Raw genomic sequence first — 18,333 nt, forward strand, 5'->3', positions numbered from 1 at the left:
CCACTTTTCATTAGGCAATCAAAACATGACACATAGTATGAAGTAGAAAAATAAAGTAATATATGGAAGTCCCTTTTTTTTGGATTCATATGGAAGTCCATTTAGTATTACTCAAGCTAAAACAATTGCCAAAAAAAAAAAAAAAAAAAAAAAAAAGTTAGGTAAGATGCAACCCCTATAGCGTATTGGTCGTGGGCAATGGTGGAATACGAAAAAATACTATGAAACTTTGACTCCCAAAATTTATTTTCTTTTTTTTTTTTATATTATTCTCTCACACAAATTGTTTATGTAGACATCTTTATTAAGACCTACAGAATAAAGATAACCGAATTTATCGCACTTTTGGTCCCACGACTATAATGACATTATTAATCTTGATCCACGACTTTCAAACCTTGCAATCTCGGTTCACGACTATTTTTTTTTTTTTACAAAAATGGTTATTCCGGTCCATTTTCCGTTAATTTCTCACTGGAGTAAGAACCATATCCAACAAAAATGGGCCGGAAAATTGATAGAAAATAGGTCGAAAGGACCATTTTTTGGAAAAAAAAAAAAAAAAAACAAAAACAAACAAACAAACAATAATCATGGACCGAGATTACAATGTTTGAAAGTCGTGGGTCAATTCTGATAATGCCACTATAGTCGTGGGACTGAAAGTGCAATAAACTCGAAGATAACCTATCAATGTTTGTCATGTCAATGAGTAAAAGTGATGAGAAAAATTTAGAAGTCCATGTAATAGAACTCACTGAAATACCATTATAAGAAGGATATAAAACAAATAAAGACAAAATCTAGATATGGTCATCCAATAGCCTTTTTGCTTCCCTATAAACATATTGAACCAGCCAGAAACCTCCAATCTCATTTTAACAAGCTCTTTATGCCTCCAAATGAATGATGAAACTCTAGTAAGACAATTGCACAATACTTTGGCATATGAAATTAACTCCCAAAAAAAGCAATCATAGACCAGAATTTTGTATAGAATTATTTTATATAATAAGAGAAAGAGGATAAAGGATGGAGCATTATTACAATTATGTGGCTATTATTATTATCAAAAATATGTACTACCAATGAACCTAAGATCATAGCAGAGCTCTCTCTAATGTTGCAGAAGTGTAAGAGCTTGAATCAAAGTGTCTCTAAACCTGTTAACATCAATCCTTACATTCTGTTGGTCCAAGTAAATTGATCTAAGTGCCGTCCATCCCTTCCTATGAATGGACTGTGGATCCTTAAGCACAGCATCATCAAGTGGATAACTATCCACCAAAGAACTCTCATTCACCCCAATCTTATACTCCAAATACTTCACATTCAAATCTGCAGAAGGGTACCCAAAATCCCTCATCCCAAAACCATCTATTTCCCCCAATGGAATCACCTGAATCACGACGCCATTGTCGGGCAAGAACACCATGTTTGTTAACCCTGCTCCATGCACCCCCATCATCACATCACAGGAATTCACCACCCCTGCAAATGTTGACAGATTGGTCGAAATGCTCGCCTCCGCTTTCACCACTTCATAGCCTAGTTTCTCTGCCATTTCGAGGACTTCGTCCTCGTTCATCACCATCCGTGTTTTCTTCCTCGATATCATCATCAATCTAGGCCTTCTCGGGCTTCCTGAATCCTCAGCATTGCCCAATGAAATGGATTGGGTTCTTGGCAGGGAAAATGTGGTTCTGAGGAAAGTCTTGAAGTGTTTCATGGAGACTTTGTTTGGGAACTTTGAGGAGTCGATGCCTAATTCCTTGTGGCATTTTAGGCCGACAGTCATACTAGGAAAACACTGGACAACGTTGTCGTTGTCGATTTCGGTGACCTGATGTTTGGACAGGCGGCCCAACAGCATCCTGTACTTGCCAGTCCACCATTTCCGGTAATCTGTGGCGAGAAAATGCACGTCGCCGTTGAAGTGCTGGGACGCGGCGAAAATGGGGACTAGAAGATCGGTGAAATCGTGGAAATGGTTGCCGGAGAAGCCTCCCTGGGAGAACAGCACCGCCGGGTAGCCGTGGAAGGCGCCGCATTTGGGGATTTCTGCGGTTTCTTGGACCAATTTTACTGTCCAGTTCTTGACTTGCGCCATTGCGGCGGCGCTGTCTTTTCTTGGATATGGCCGGAGGGTCCAAGAATTATTGGCAGTCCGACCAGACAGATCATCATGCGTGACGAGGAATATTGTTGATGAATTTCCCACCACTCTTATGTCCCCTTTCATCTCACAATAATCAGACCGAGCTTCCAACAAGTTGCAGATTGGCTTCACCTCCTTCTCTTCCTTTGCTGCATAACCAAGAACCCATAGATCAAATTAAAAATCAAAACATTATTGTAACACAATTTGATGATCATTAGTGTGTTATAATTACCCATTGCGCGGGGAAATGTTGTGTCGTTGAGGACAAGCAAGTCCTGTGTCGTTGCAGTGATGGATAATTGCAGGTTCATCACTTCCCCAACTGAAGCAAAAAGCAATGCAAGTGTTAAATCAGGCACTTACCACTATGTCAGAAATCATAATCAAGCGTTTACCACTATATCAAAAAAGTATAATTAGTAATAAAAACACAATTTTATTTCCTTATACATACATAACAACTGTTGGACTAGGTCCTTCAGGCCTCCGCCCAAGAATTCCTAGCCCCACAAAGCTGGACTTAACCTTTCAGAACTCCCCCAACAATCCCCTAACCATCGGCCTGGTGCTGGACTTGACCCTTCAGTACTCTGCCCAACAATCCCCTAACCACCAGCCTGGTGCTGGACTTGGCCCTTTAGACCTCCGCCCAAGAATCTCCTAGTCACCCAATGCTGGACTTAACCCTTCAGACCTCTGTCCAAAAATCCCCTAGCCACCTAGTGCTGAACTTGGCCCTTCAGATGACCTCTGCCCAACAATTTCCTAGCCAACTAGTGTTGGACTTGCCCTTTAGGCCTCCGCCCAACAACTATAAGCCAGAAGTGTGAATTGAAGCTAATCAACGAAGCAATTAACAATGAATCAATTTTCCAAGAATTAAAAGGACTTACTCATGAAGAGTGGATGAAGATGAGGCTTGAAAACCATGCAGCTACTCAAAATGATGATCAGAATCAGAACTAAACCGCCATACCCAAATCTCTTCCGTTCATTTCGACTAAAACTTTTAGCTAAAACAGGATCCTGCATTGTTGTTGTTTTTCTTTCTTGGTTCAATTCTAAACCAATTCAACTAACACTCACGTACTCAAATTCCAAAGTCAACAATCAATCGAGGAGAAGAGTGGAGAGATTATTATTCTTGTTGATGAGCATTTCTTGTTAGGTGGTAGAATGATTATATATTATTGCATGAAATGAGAAAAGTTGGACACTGTTTATAGCAAAGGAAACAAATCATTATTTGGTATTGTTTTTATGTTAAAATATTTGGGAAACGTTACAATAACACTGCTCATAATTAGGTTAATTATTAAAAAATTAAGAGTAAATTAGCATTTTTTAGGCACTATTTGGGTGGGATTCGCAAACAATTTAGGTTGGAACTTGGTCAAAGTATATATGTGGATTCCAGTTGAGGAAATAAATTTCATATAAATATATGTCCAATAATATATTCTATCTTTGTTAAAGTTTACCGAGTGTATAATTTATGTGTTCAAATTATACATGGTAAACTGTTATATCACGAAAAACGTTTCAACCTCCAAACACTTTTTAAGGAATCAAATATGATTTCAAAAAAAGAAAAAATCCTGAAACTATGCGAGAACATAATAAGGCGGCTAATCACGTTCCAAGGTACTCCAACTAAATACTTTCGGTCCTTAATATATATGTTCTATCTTTGTTAAAGTTCGCTGAGTGTATAATTTGTGTGTTCAAATTATACAGGGTAAACTGTTAATTATATCATTAAAAATGCTTCAACACTCCAAACACTTCCCAAAGAATCGAATATGATTATTAAAAAAAAAAAAAAAAAAAAACTATTCGAGAATAGAATAAGGTGGCTAATCACATTCCAAGGCACTCCGTAGATTATGGGCAGGGGTTGAAGATTCTATCAAACCCTCCCGGCCTCTCTTCTTCCAATTCTCTAAAATAATAATGTTATGATCACCAAGCTAAGTGACGTTTAATAATGAACACTTGAGCTTGTATTTTTAGTTTTCCGATATCCACCGGCCTTTTTCATTTATTTACAAACAAAAAAAAAAAACAAATGTGACACATCCATTATTTTTCCTCTCAATTGTGCCTATAATTGGTACAATAATTTAAAATTTAAATATTTTTCAACAAAAATTATTCCCATAAGTATGTGTTGACATGATAAAAAAAAAAAAATCTCATAAAATTATGTGGTGTTGTTAATTTTAATTAACAATATAATATAATCATTAGCTTGCCATGTTTTTCCGCTTAGGATGGGAACATGTCAACTAATTGCTAAAATTTTCATCAAATCACAAATTCGTAACATGGTTTAGGTAACCCTACAAAGTGAGTGTGGTGTATATATATATAATAATATTCAATTATATTGTAAGTAATTGAAAAAAGTTGTGTACCTGACATAACTCACCTTTTCTTGCCAAATGCGTGCAAAACAAATTAATTTTTTTTTTAACTAATTAAGATATATATGTATGTATACCTTTCATACCGACAACAATAAACCACAAGAAAACCAAAAATTTTGTCAATTCATATGCACACTGAAACATACCCACCACTCTCAATTTAATGGTTTTCAAATTTCTAATATCTACTCTATGTCTAAACATGTCTGTACGTGTGAATTTAAATTCAGGAAATGTCTACATTATCGATCGATACTAATATCTTTTGCACAGGATATAATTTTAAAAATTTTAGAACTTGTACCGAGTACAAAAAAGATATTATAGAAACAATATATGCACACAGTGATTTAGAAAGTTTTATTTTTTATTTGCGTTGAATAAAATTACCATTCTGCTCTTAAAACTTCCGCTAATTAAAACAGAATTTTGTTTTACCAAATTAATGTCTTATATTTCATTAATCACCAACTTGATTTGCTCATCTTTCCAATTTATTAAAGAATCTTCTCCATATAAGTGTGTAATTAATTATGACATAATTATTAATTTCATTCCATGTGTAATTATTAACTTTTTTGGTATTATTCTTCCAACAGGCTGAACCCCAACCCTAAGGGCCCACCACATCTCGATCCGACAGAGCATTTGGGAGGATGTAAATCATGGTAACTCAACTGAACATGAACCACAGGGGCTAGACCTTTGCTCACTGCGCACAAGGAACCCCCCTCACTTTGAGAGGTTGCTCCCACACTGCCTCTGATTTTTTGGTATTATTGACTCTATTACAAGGTAGTATCTGTTTTATATTTTTTTTATCTGTTGCAGCTCAAAAAATCAATATCCTGCCACCGGATTCGATCCTGTGACCTTCTCTCAAAGAGAGTCACAAAGGTGTCATATGAGCACAAGGTGCATAATTAATACGGAGTAACTTATAAATTTGAATTACTTCTTTCCAATATAAATAAACAATTGTACTAATAATTATTTTCGTATCATAATTCATAAATATTAGTCATTAATTACTCCAGTTAAAAAAGTCATAATTTGATATTCGAAAATTTGTACCTTTCCTGTAAAGTTCCATATAGAATTTTTATTATCCATAAATATTTGTATTTTATAATTTTAATGATTTGTCCTTCAAAAAATAATTTTAATGATTTGAAAAGAGACAGGAAGCTAAGAACTAAACATTTGAAAATGTTCAAAAAAACGAACTAAACATTTGAAAATGTTCACCCAAAAAAAAAAAAAAACGATGGATTCTAATTTCAAACACTAATATTGTTTTTAATGATATAGGAAGAAGAATAATAATAATTAAGAAACAGTGTATATATACTTACTGTTTTTTTAGTTTAATATTTTTGTAGTACCAAATTAGGTATTAACGAATTAAATTTGACAAGAAATATTACTCTGATCTTCTATACAATGATGGGAAACTACTCCTTTAGAACAAAAGCAGATCAGAGCATGAAATGATGAAATAGATGTTTGTTGTCACCTGCTCTCATATTAGCCTCTAAGAGGTTGTTGGTACGTTGAAATGGTAATTTTAAACAATGAAATTATAACTAATTTCTATAAATTATTTAACAGCGGCATGATTTAATTGATTCTCTCCTTTACTAATTTATTTGGAAAATTTTATATTGTAATTGGGAATTGTCTCAATTTACCAAAAAAAAAAAAAAAACCCAACAAATCTTGATTTATGTTTCATTAAAATAAGTGTAATTTTAATCCTTAAATTATACTCCTTAACTAAATAGCAATTTTAACCTTTACTTGTTCAATGTGAACACATATAGGTCTTGTTTGGTAAATAGATGTTAGTTGATTGGATTAGTGGGTTTGACTAGTTGATAATATTAGTTGATTGTAGAAAAGTGTTTGATAAATTAGATGTTAGTTGATAGCTGATTACATGCAAAATGATTTTTTCAAAAAATTTATCGAAAAACTGCTTTGAGCGGATTTTTTGAATTTTAGCATTTTGGATCAATAAGGTGTTATTTTTTAGAGGCAATAAGTTGTTATAAAAAGTTAATTAATCAAAAATTCATATTGATTGTTTAGCCAAGTCTAACCGCTAACCGTGGTTAATAAAGCAAAAATTAGCTGATAAGCTAACTATGCGCCTTATCTCCTAGTTTTTAACCATAGAGCAAAAGCAATTATTTATGCTGATATTGAATAACTAAGAAGTAAAATCGATTTTTTACCATAACTTAAGTCTAAAACTTCATTATTTCCTATATATTATGTATTTCTTTTGTAGGTTTTGTGGAGGAAAGCCTTGCTGACAAAACATAAATGAATGTATGTATATATTATGCTGTGAGAATCCCTTATGATGTCTTGTAGGTTTTGGAGAGGTTGTGTCCAACAAATGAACATGAATTTCATTTGTAATAAACTTGGATCATGATATCATTATGTGGTAGCATGTAACATCATCATGAGTTATTTTGAAATTATGTGTGTTGAATATATAATATATAAATATATAAATATATAATATTCATCAACTTATATTTTTAGTTGAGACATAATACATTCTTCAATTTGGTATCAGAACCAGCTTATGCAAAATGTCAACTTTTTAGTTAAAACATAACACATTCTTCAATTAGTATACATTATATTTAGATGTTTCATTCTCATGGAAAGAACAAGTAGAACTCTGCCTTACCTATGTTGTCTATAACTGATTGGCTCAAACTAATAAGTCACTCCTGTTGGAAGTCAAACTTGTAACATTTTGGTTACCAAGTCAACAATCTGACCAACTTGAATGATCGATCATTGTGTGATTTTTGAGGATTATGTCCAAAGTGGGCGATCCCTTATGCGCACCGACATTTGACCTTGTCTGCTGAGCTATTGAGTCACCGTGATTAACATTCTCTCAAATGCTCTGTCAAGCCGGAGTGTGGAGGGGGGGGGGTGGAGCTTAGGGTTGGGGATTCAACCTTTTGGGAGAAGAAGAAAAGGTAAAATCCATTAAATATGCACAAGAATATTTGCACTTGTTGAAATTGAAAGGGAGAAGCTTTTCCATTAGGAAGGTGGCGTGATTTCATCATATAACGTATAAATGTTGCACACCATCCATCAATGAATCAAATATTAATTGATTTCTTAAATAAATCACTAAAAATCATCTGAAAACGAAAGATTCTAAACCATGAAAAAACGAACATGTACAAAGAAAAGGAAATAAAGTATTATTAATGGAAGAGTGAAGACGTGTGATCACGATTTGTAGGCTATTTCAATTGTCAATATTTCTACTTTGGCCGTATATTTTATATTTCAATTCTAACATAGTAACATCCCTGACACTCACTCTTTGAATAAATAAACCATTACGATTGAATGAATACACACCAAAAGAAAAGTTATAGACCAAAGCACTCCATTGCACCATTTTTGTAGGTATCATATTAAACATGGTAACAAATGACAAGAATCACAACAAAAACAGACATTTATACATGTAAAATGAGTGTTTGGTAAATAGATGTTAGTAAATTTGGATAATTAATAACATTAACTGATTATAGAAAAGTATTTGATAAATTAACTGTTAGCTGATTACATGTAAAATGACTTTTTCAAAAAAATGATCGGTTGCTTTGAGCAACTTTGTGAATTTTAACATTTTGAAACAATAAACTGTTACAAAAAGCTAATTAATCAAACACTACTCATATTGATTAGCTAATAGTGGTTAAATAAGCCAAAATTGACTAGTAAGCTAATTATGTTACCAAACCGGGCCAAAATGTCAACCAAAAAAAAAAAAAAAAAAAAAAAAAAAAAAAATTGTTCATAAAACATGCGTGCTCATGCACTTGTATATATAAGTTAAACAACACAACATTCTCAACATGACTCAAAAAAGCCTTAAACCCACAATCTACTTGAAATTATGCAGCTGCTTCAGTAAACTGCAGCGTGTGATCATATATGCTAACAGTATACACGAAAAACATTGCAGTCTCGTATCTTCATATCAAAAGATAGGCAAGCAGATTATGCTCTGCTTGGGTAAACTGGCATGTGTGATAATTGTCGAGCTGTAACACATTTCATAGAACTACTGTTATTACCTTAGCAGAATGAAACGAGTCTTTTCTGAGCAAAAATTAGAGCAGTTTGTCATAAACCCTTTCTTTGGCACATGGAAAACTTCAAATCAAGTCTACACCGTAACAGGCTATACCTGAGAGATTACGAAAATTTTATGCAGTGTCACCTATGGTAGGAAACTTTGCCCACAGCAACAGTTTTCCCTGAAGAATAAGGTTCCACGGATGATAAACAGTAAGAAGAAAATGAATGTTATAGGTAACAGAAAAGACTAAGGATAAGTTCCAAACCCTCTGTGCGAAGAGTGAATCTTCCAAGCTGGGAAAAATCAGAGAATTTCTCAACACATATCAGATTATTCACCTGGGAAGGTAAAAGCACCAAATTAATAACAAAAGGAGAAAATAAAGCAATTGGGATTGGAATTTAGGTATAAGTCTTTCAGGAAGATTGAGCTATTTCATTACAAAACATTATTGCGTGCAGAATATATTAGTTGGAAGTATCCATGTAAAAAGAGAGTTGAGAGCTGAATTTAGATAATTAAAAACCCAACCTGAAGACTCGTCAAAAAAAAAAAAAACCAACCTGAAGACGACACACAACAAAAGCACCATTCTTTACAAAAAGTGGTTTCTTTTTCATAGGTTTCTTTGTTTTTGGATCAATTTGCTGCACTAACTCTACAATTTCACATTCCTCAACAACTGAGTGAATGTGCAAAACAGCCTTGTAACCAGCAGTAAAAATTGCCTGAAATATATAACAGTTGTTGAATTTCACACAGAAGTGCCGAGCAAATTAACCCAATCACAAAATAAGGCATTAAGAGAACAATAATATAACAATGAAAGGTTCAATTCATACATTATCCAGCAACTCAAGGATTGACAACTGAGCAACGAATTCAGTAACAGCAGGTACTGGCTTTACTGCATCGAAAGAAAAGTATTAGACATCTAAGACAATTGAAATTTGATAAGTCATTCACACAGAATTATAGGTATAGAAATAATAATAATTCAAATGCAACCCAAAGATTCATTCCAAATTTGGTCTCTCTAATGTTATGTTTTTACACTTTTGCTCCTTGAGTTAAAAATTTAGTTCTCAAATGGGCAGTTACCTCACAAAAATACTATATACTACATTCTTCACAATCACAATAAAGGGCCATACTATTCCTTCGCTATATGAAAAATAAATATAAATGTAGGTTAAGTATAGAAAAATAATTGAATGGTATTATTACCAACACTGCATAAAACAAAACCCGATAAGATATCCTCTTCCTCAACCCCAGATACTCTGACTCGTAAGTTTTCCCCAGGCCCTGCTTGTCGAACTCTGTCTTCATCAATGAATATGGCAAGAACTTTAACAGGAGCCTAACAACAAGCAAAGGACATGAGAGTTATTGAAATAGTACTCTTACATAAGTTTTCAAAAATTCCACCCCAAAAAAATCTTTAAAAAGTAAAGGTTCATGAGAAGCACCTTATTAGGCATCACCAACAAATTGTCTCCCTCACGTATGCTACCAGATTCTACTTTTCCCATAACAACTGTTCCCATATCCTTAAATTTATCAATAATAGGCATTCTACAAAACCATACAGCCAAAGTTAGACAAAACCTCTTTGACCAAATAAGAAAGAGGTATGAAAACTATCACAAGCCAAAACAATACACAATACACAAAATAATTATATGCAGATTAGATGAATAAAAGCATACTGATAAGCATTCTATCCGACACTAGGAAGAACAAACATTTACATACAGATTATACAAATAAAAGCATGCTGTACCTAAAAGGACCTTTAGGATCACGAGGTGGGACTTCAACCGCATCAAGAGCTTCAAATAGACAGGGACCATTCCACCATGGACAAACACTTTTATCCAATCTTGTTTTCAAATTTGAACCCAAGAGCCCAGATATGGGAAGAAACTGAACATCTATAAATCCAAAAAAAATAAAAAATTAAAGTAGCAATTGTAGTGATAAATTTTGCATTAATGTATCTATGCAAATCTATTCTTACACAATTCAAAGGCAAGTTATTTACACGCAAACAGAATAAAATAAGGAGAAATCAGAGTTTGCACAGTCATGATTCCCTACCAGATCACTATATAAGGTCCCCAAAAATTCAAAATCACATCTATCTCAACAACAAAAAACTGAAAAGTGAGTATGCAATATAAAAAGAATAGACATTTTACTACAAAAACTAACATAAATGAAAAAGTTTAATATAGGGAAAATTGCACTTTTTCCCCCTGAATTATAGGCTTATAGCATTGTTATTCATGTATCCACATTTACCCCCTCAATTATTTTAATTTTTAAAAGTGGCAGTTTTTCCCCGTTGATGTTAAATGGACATTTTTACCCTTAAAAATAATTATTTCATTTATTTTTCTTCAACAAATTATTACTTATACGTAGGGATGACTACTATTCGATTTGAACCGAACTAGACACTAGCAACTGAACTGAAATAGTAGAGATGGTTCTTGTTATGATTCAGAACCGAAAAAAAATAAAATAAAATAATTGTTGAATTTAGACTATTTTAAAAATAGAAAATAGAATTTACAAAAATAAATAAATAAATTTTGAACTGGTGGTTCAAACCGAAATTGGAATCATAATAAATGCGAACCAAACCGAACAGATTTGTAAACACCATTTGTAAATGATAAATCTGTTCGGTTCCGGTTTGCATTTATTCTGATTCCAGTTTCAGTTTGAACCGCCGGTTCAAAAATTATTTATTTATTTTTGTAAATTCTTTTTTCTATTTCAAAATAGTTTAAATTCAACAATTATCATCGGGGGGGGGGGGGGCGGAACTGCCACTTTGAAAATAATTGAGGGGACAAATGTGGATACATGGATACATGAACAGGGAAAAAAGTGTTATAAGCCTATAATTCCGGGGAGGGGGAGGGGGGGGGGGGGGGTGAAGTGCCATTTTCCCTTTAATATATTGAAGAACATGAATACGAAATGATTTGGCTAGTGAACGGAAATAATCATTACTCAAATAAGGAGATACAAGACTTAAAATCTCTAGGCACTTCATCTGCAAGTCAACCATTTGTTCACTTACCTTTCTTCACATTATATCCGGATGACTTCAAAAAAGGTATCATTTTTCCCTCAATTTCATCATACCTGAAACGATATAACTCCATAAAGGGAATGGGAAAAATCAATGTTAAAATTAACACTGAAAGACACTACAAAGGAACACCTTTCTTTTGACCAGTTGACAGTGGGTTCATCCATTTTATTGACAACAATGAGGAGCTTTGTAACTCCAAGAGTCTTTGCAAGTTGAACATGCTCACGTGTTTGTCCACCTCTTTCATATCCAGTTTCAAACTCACCCTTCCTTGCAGATATCACCTGGATTGCAAGGCAAAATAAAAATCAGGTAAAACTACTTTCATAAAATGGACATGAACCATTCAAGCTGAATAGGGAGTTTCTTTAATCATTACATACAATGAAACTATCTTACCAGTACACCAATATCAGCTTGAGATGCTCCACTAATCATATTGGGAACATAGCTCTTGTGTCCCTGGAGGACAAGCAATTGGAAATGTTGGGGTCCATGTAAAGCAGGGGTTGAAAGGTAGAAAACATATAACTAGCAAATAATGACCATAAAAGAGAAGATTCCAAAATCTTCAACATTAATTAGTACCCAACACTCTAGAGAAAAGATTAGATCTTTATTTTGACCACTTCAAAAAGTATGCACCTAAAGAGAAAGTAAAGCAGATAAACTACTGCTGTCTGCAGTTTACCGGGGCATCCAAAATTGTGAATCTTGTAGTTTCGGTTTCAAAATGTGCCCTTCCAACTTCAACAGTAATACCCTGCACATCAAGTTACCCAAAATTACCAGTGGGGAACCGAAGATTTAGGAAACTACGTGATTAAAGTACTGGGTTAAACGAACAATTAAACATGATGAATTTTTTTAAGGTGGAATTATCATCATACCTTAACTCTCTCTTCTTCATTTGTGTCCATAATATATGCCATATACCTAATACAGTCAAATCCAAAAACAAAAAGGAACAATGGCATAAGTGAATACACTTAAGCTTGCAAAATGAAACTGTCAACCTTTCTTCAAGTAAAAAGAAAAAACTGAAGTGGGGCATAAACATAAAATGCAAATCATCTCAAACCTTAAGCATTTGGGATCAACTAGAAAAGATAGAAAACATCAAAGACATTAGAAAACAAATCATCAAAATGCAAACTGACATTTCAAAGCAATGTAATTGCAACATGAGAACATGACCAAGTAGTCAGTAAAGGCCAAGTTGACATAGGATTGCCACCTATTCTCAGTTTCTCATTTGTAAGTTGTTATTGTTGCAAACCAGACAAGCAAATGACAATGCTTTCAAACCTCTGATATTAAAAGAGGCAAAATCTGCAAGCTCAACACCTCAACTTGAGAATCTAAAATTTTAGAAGAGAAGTCTAGAACAAATGTAATAACTTGTGAATCACAATACAATAATGTGGAGGTGTCTTTTTCATGATATATAAATCCAAAATTATCAGAAGCAATCTGTAATTCATTAAGAGGACTCCTACCTTTATTCATTAAGACGTAATGGCTACCTATCCAAAACACTATTTACATTACAAGCAGCTAATGGCTACATCCTAAAATCAAGTTAACTATGCAAAAAGTTGGGAGCTAGTGCATCAATGATACAATATTGAGAGAGGCCTAGAAACTGGATGAAGTGAAACAAAACTTTCCATAAAAACCTCCATCCATTAGAGGATTGATAAGAACCATTAATACAATAATTTAGCCAAGTAGAACAGAAAAATCAAGCAAGATTTACCAGCTCTCTCTACTTTTATCCTTAGCTTCTTTCTCATACTTCTGGATTGTACGCTCATCTACTTGTCCACTAAGGAACAGTATCTGCCCTCCAATAGTTGACTTCCCAGCATCTATAGGCATCACGAAAGAGAAAGGTAAAGAACTAATTACAAGTGACAAGAGAATGCCAAATATTAGCTTGTATCTTACAAGTTACAATTTACAAATTTACCTATATATGTCCAAAGAATTTTACTGCAAAGATGTTTATATAACAATAAGTATCTTGAAAATTACCACAAAAAAATATACATGTGGTGAACTTACCAAGCATTTAATACCATGCATATCATAATCCATAAAGATAGAAATTGCATAATCACTTTATTATTGTAATAACCAGATGTTCATTAAGACAGAAGTAGCATTTTCCTTCAATTATCAACTTGATAAACGAAAATGATCACCTAGAAGATTACAAAATATGTATACACACCCACATGTAAACAAGGGAAACAATTCCTTACCAACATGTCCTATGAATACAACATTCAGATGTCGTTTTTTGTTGATTTCCTCCTTATCATTAGCATCATCTATAGCTGGGTTTTTCTTTTCTTTTTCTGTAAAGAATATGAAATTTGATGAGCATATTGAAGTCAAGAACAATATTTAATGCTAGAACAGACTGATACATGTTGAAACAATCTACCACAAAATTTTGCACCGAGGTGATAGTAAACGCATGGACAATGTTACAAAACCAGTGAGGAAATTAGACACAGTGTATTGTGTGGTAACTAATAAGAGAAGCTAGCGGCGTATTCGGATCATCCGAACACAACATATCCGAATTAAATTTGGTTCGGTCACGGGGTATTGGGTGTCAAAAACATCACCCAAAATAAATTCGGGTATCACCCGAACCAACGCCCACACCTAAGAGAAGCATTTAGGGGTGTCCACTTCAGCCACAAGTTGATTATTGAGCTTAAGATATCCTTTCCATGATAAGCAAGAGAATGTACACTATCAATGTGGATTTTAAATTCTTAAGCTACGAAGAAAGATGAGACATGGCTTTTTTTTTTGTAAAGCCTTTGTAACCTCATCTTGGTGCCTTTTTGCAAATAAAATATCTTACCCATAAAACTAAATACTCCATATTAAACAAAACCAAGGTTATTTAGAAAGAGATGGACAGAACAATTGTAATCCCATGCCAAGAGTGTGCACTTCCCCCACCAAACCAGGCAATCACACTGCTCCCTAACAGATATGGAGCACAGATATCTGAATGAACACTGAGCAGAAAGACCTAAATCAATCACAGACCTTCTGTAAAGCCTTTATGCTCAATATGCACTGGTTCTGAGTTTGCTTGTGACTCATTCTTAACATCTATAACACAAAGAATGTAAACATATTACAACACCCTTCATATGGATAGCAAATAAAATATCACTAAGAGCATTACTTTCTTCCAGAACACACGGAAGCTACAAATTAATGCCTTCAGTTGAGAAAAAAAAAATCTAAAAATCTAAAAATAATAATAATAACAATAAATCACAATGATAAAATCCTAAAAGTTCAATGAGAGGATGACTGCTAGAATTCTTGTGTTATCTGGGTTCCTCCACTTAGAAGGATGGTGATACCTATAAAGAAAAGAACATGATAGTCTCTTCATTCTTTTTCCATAAAATAAAAAAAGACTACCACCTAATTCTACTTTGTAAGAATAGATATATAATAATTTTGAAAATGTATGTGGCATATCATATTCAAGTTCATCTAGCCCACTTAGAAGAAGAGTTTTACGATATATATTCCATAGACTACATCAATTTGGTCAGAGAAATGATTCTCCATTGACCATAAACAATTCTGATTTTCCCCTAATCATACTCTCACCTCCCCAGTCCCACCCCCACTTTTTTCTCCCACCATACAGATGCCTAGGTGAGAGCCATGTGTTGTATTCTTTCACTTTTGAAGATCATCTTGAAAAACATACAAAAAAAGTTTAGTAGTGAACAAGGTTATCAAGGCGGACTTTCTAGGCGAGATGCCACCAACTGCCTAGTCGACTAGTCGACTAGGCGACCACCTAGGCGATGACTAGGCGATGAGTATTAAATAAATAAAATATATAAAATATATACATATATATTGAAAATATCTTGTCTTGGGCAGCCTATTTACTTCAAGCTGCCTTTAGTAGATGAATAGTTTTTCCTAGAATAATGAGAAGTTTAGTATTTATTGTATATATTGGAAATATCTTGTCTTGGGAAGCCTTTTTGAACCCTATTTACTTCAGTCATCTTTGAGAAGATGAATAGTTTTTCCTAGAGTAGTGAGAAGTTAGTATTTATTGATAACATGTCAGGGTGAGGTAGTGGGCTTTGCTCAGAACAGGAGGACGACGCCGGAGCTCGAACCGCGCCGCCATCGGAGCCTCCACGCGCCGCCGCCGTGCCGCTGCTCCGACGCCACGCGCCGGAGCGTGAGGCAGATTCCGGCGTCTTCTCCGGCTGAAAATTACACCGGTCAACTCGCCTTAGTGTGTAGGTTCTGCCCATGTATGTTTTGTGGGGTTTTGGGTTGTATTTTGCACTTAGGCGAGGCGAGCGGTCTAGGCGCAAGGCTGTGACCGCCCAGACGCCTAGGCGGCGCCTAGGCGACGCCTAGATAACCCTGGTAGTGAACCCTATGACAATTCAAAATTCAAAGATTAAAGCATTGATGTATCTATTTAATTGAAAGGAGAATATGTTAAAAGATAACAAGAGATTTGTTACTAATAAAAAGAAACTTCATACAAATAGTAATATTATACCAACTTCTGGATGTTATGAACTTATCTCCCATGAATTTTGATGTGAATAGTTTGACTTGATAAGGCCAAGTTCACTAATAAGAGATTAAAAGCACCAACCTTCATTTCTAATGTGGTCAAGTCACATGTACAGCTCATCACTTCCTTGGGTTCTTTATCATTAACCTAGTAGCATGCTAAACAGCAAAAAAAAAAAAAAAATAAAAAAAAAATAATTGCATGCAGAACTATCACTTTGACAAAGAGACAATTATGTGCCACTGTTTACTAATTAAGTAATGTGAATAAAATTCAGGAAAAAAACAATCAAGTAGAGGAAAAAATATTAAGTCTGTCCATACAAAGTTACAACATCACAACTAATCCAATAATCATAGCTACATCAAGACTACCAAGAGAAGCAGAGCCCTGAAGAATTTCAACCAAAATGTATATTAGGGAATCATTGGCCAAAAAAATATCAGCAATACCTACTTCGTCAGTTTCGTCAGGTTTTACAACTTCATCAGGTTTCCCATCATCAGCATTAGCCATATGAGTATCTTCTACTTCAAGTCAGCCACAGAGGAAAGAAACGGTACAATAAAATACACATTCAGAATCACAATCTTTGACGACTATCTAATTCTAAAGTAAATATTAACTAGGTACAGTTGAATCCAAAACTACCAATATCTCAAAATAATATTAGTAATTTTCATATTTACTGCTGGGTATAAAATAGACTGATGATATTAGTGATGGAGTTATACCAGATGAATCAAGCTGAAGCGCCTTGATATCCTCTTCAATATCTAAAATTGGAAGCAACATAACAAAAAGGTTATTGACATTACTCCATAAAATATCTGAATAAAAATTCGAGATGTAGTTTGAAAACTATGGAGTAGCAAAATTAACAGACAATATAACTACTCCACAATCCACATACATGATAATTGATACAACCTGTACCCACGATCATATGAATAAAGTTTTCAGATTTTTACACACAATAAGCATCCACATGTTCGGATTCATATATACCAATCCGCAAGCATAATAGATGTACAACCCCATGCATATTTTATATTTTCAAATAATTAGAAGAATACTTAACCATATATAAAAAATAAAAAAATATCAGCAGATCATTTGCACTTCCAGGCATTCCAGTCCGATCTTTGCAATTAAAATTCAGCATCAAATCCAAAAAACAGATAAAAATTGCAAGCAAATTAAGAAGTTAAAATAAGAAACCTATAACTTAATTAGCACACAAATAATTAATAAATCTGATGAGAATTAGATCCCCGTACCCATAGTTAGCTATTTGGAGGGAGTGCACGGGTTTTTTCGCGTGGGAAAGGGGAGTAGAGAGGCGAGGGATGGCCGGTTGGCTAAGTTTTTTGCCTTTACTTGGAAACGATGAATGAAATATCGGTTATACTTGCTTATTAGAAATGTTACAAATTATAGGAAAATACTACATGTACTCTTATTCTATATTTTCAACTTTTACTTGCAGTCCCACACTTAAAATATTGATATAGACACTTTTATAGAGGTCACATGAAGATAATAACTTATCAGCCACATTAAGGAATAAATTTGAAAGAGTAAGATTTGAAGGTACATATAGTAGAACTCCAAATTATAATGGTTTCTAGTTTTACTTGCCCAATGTTTGTATTAAAATAAATAATTTAAAGTACATTAATATAATATCAAAAATTATATAAGATAAATTTACAGATGCGGTTTGGAATTTTAAGTTTCCAGATATTATTCCACTTAGCCGCGTCGATTGTCTTCGGGATATCCATAGCAGTCGCATAAGTTGTGCTTACAAAAAACTGACCATGGGCCTCTTTACTCCAAACAATTCGATCATCTGCATAAGGGTCTTCGTTGAGAACAACGGTGGCAAGC

The 18,333-nt window shown here is 34.1% G+C and overlaps 2 protein-coding genes across 3 annotated transcripts; both read right to left on the minus strand.

Annotated features, from left to right (window-relative positions):
- Nucleotides 1–976: 976 nt before the first annotated feature.
- LOC109163190 lies at nt 977–3,361 on the minus strand. Of its 2 annotated transcripts, none has more exons than XM_019311948.1 (3): nt 3,055–3,361; nt 2,394–2,480; nt 977–2,307 (listed from the first exon to the last, which is right to left on the minus strand). In XM_019311948.1, the coding sequence occupies exons 1-3, from the start codon at nt 3,191–3,193 to the stop codon at nt 1,118–1,120; spliced, it is 1,416 nt and encodes a 471-aa protein (XP_019167493.1). In that variant the 5' UTR covers nt 3,194–3,361; the 3' UTR covers nt 977–1,117. The 2 variants fall into 2 exon arrangements, with proteins under 2 accessions (XP_019167493.1, XP_019167492.1); XM_019311947.1 differs by having other exon boundaries at nt 2,394–2,483.
- Nucleotides 3,362–8,433: 5,072 nt separating this feature from the next.
- LOC109163189 (eukaryotic peptide chain release factor GTP-binding subunit ERF3A) lies at nt 8,434–17,839 on the minus strand. Its single transcript, XM_019311946.1, is given in 20 exon segments — nt 8,434–8,745; nt 8,834–8,877; nt 8,879–8,903; nt 8,991–9,063; nt 9,289–9,453; nt 9,568–9,632; nt 9,953–10,088; nt 10,198–10,303; nt 10,512–10,662; nt 11,823–11,887; nt 11,967–12,121; nt 12,237–12,299; nt 12,529–12,600; nt 12,728–12,773; nt 13,597–13,708; nt 14,105–14,200; nt 14,913–14,978; nt 16,893–16,970; nt 17,175–17,216; nt 17,721–17,839. Coding segments are annotated over 19 exon segments (1,545 nt in total). The 5' UTR covers nt 17,725–17,839; the 3' UTR covers nt 8,434–8,745; nt 8,834–8,852.
- Nucleotides 17,840–18,333: the final 494 nt, after the last annotated feature.

The sequence above is a fragment of the Ipomoea nil genome, unplaced genomic scaffold (genome assembly GCF_001879475.1).
Source record: "Ipomoea nil cultivar Tokyo-kokei standard unplaced genomic scaffold, Asagao_1.1 scaffold2975, whole genome shotgun sequence".
NCBI classification, from domain to species: Eukaryota; Viridiplantae; Streptophyta; class Magnoliopsida; order Solanales; family Convolvulaceae; genus Ipomoea; species Ipomoea nil.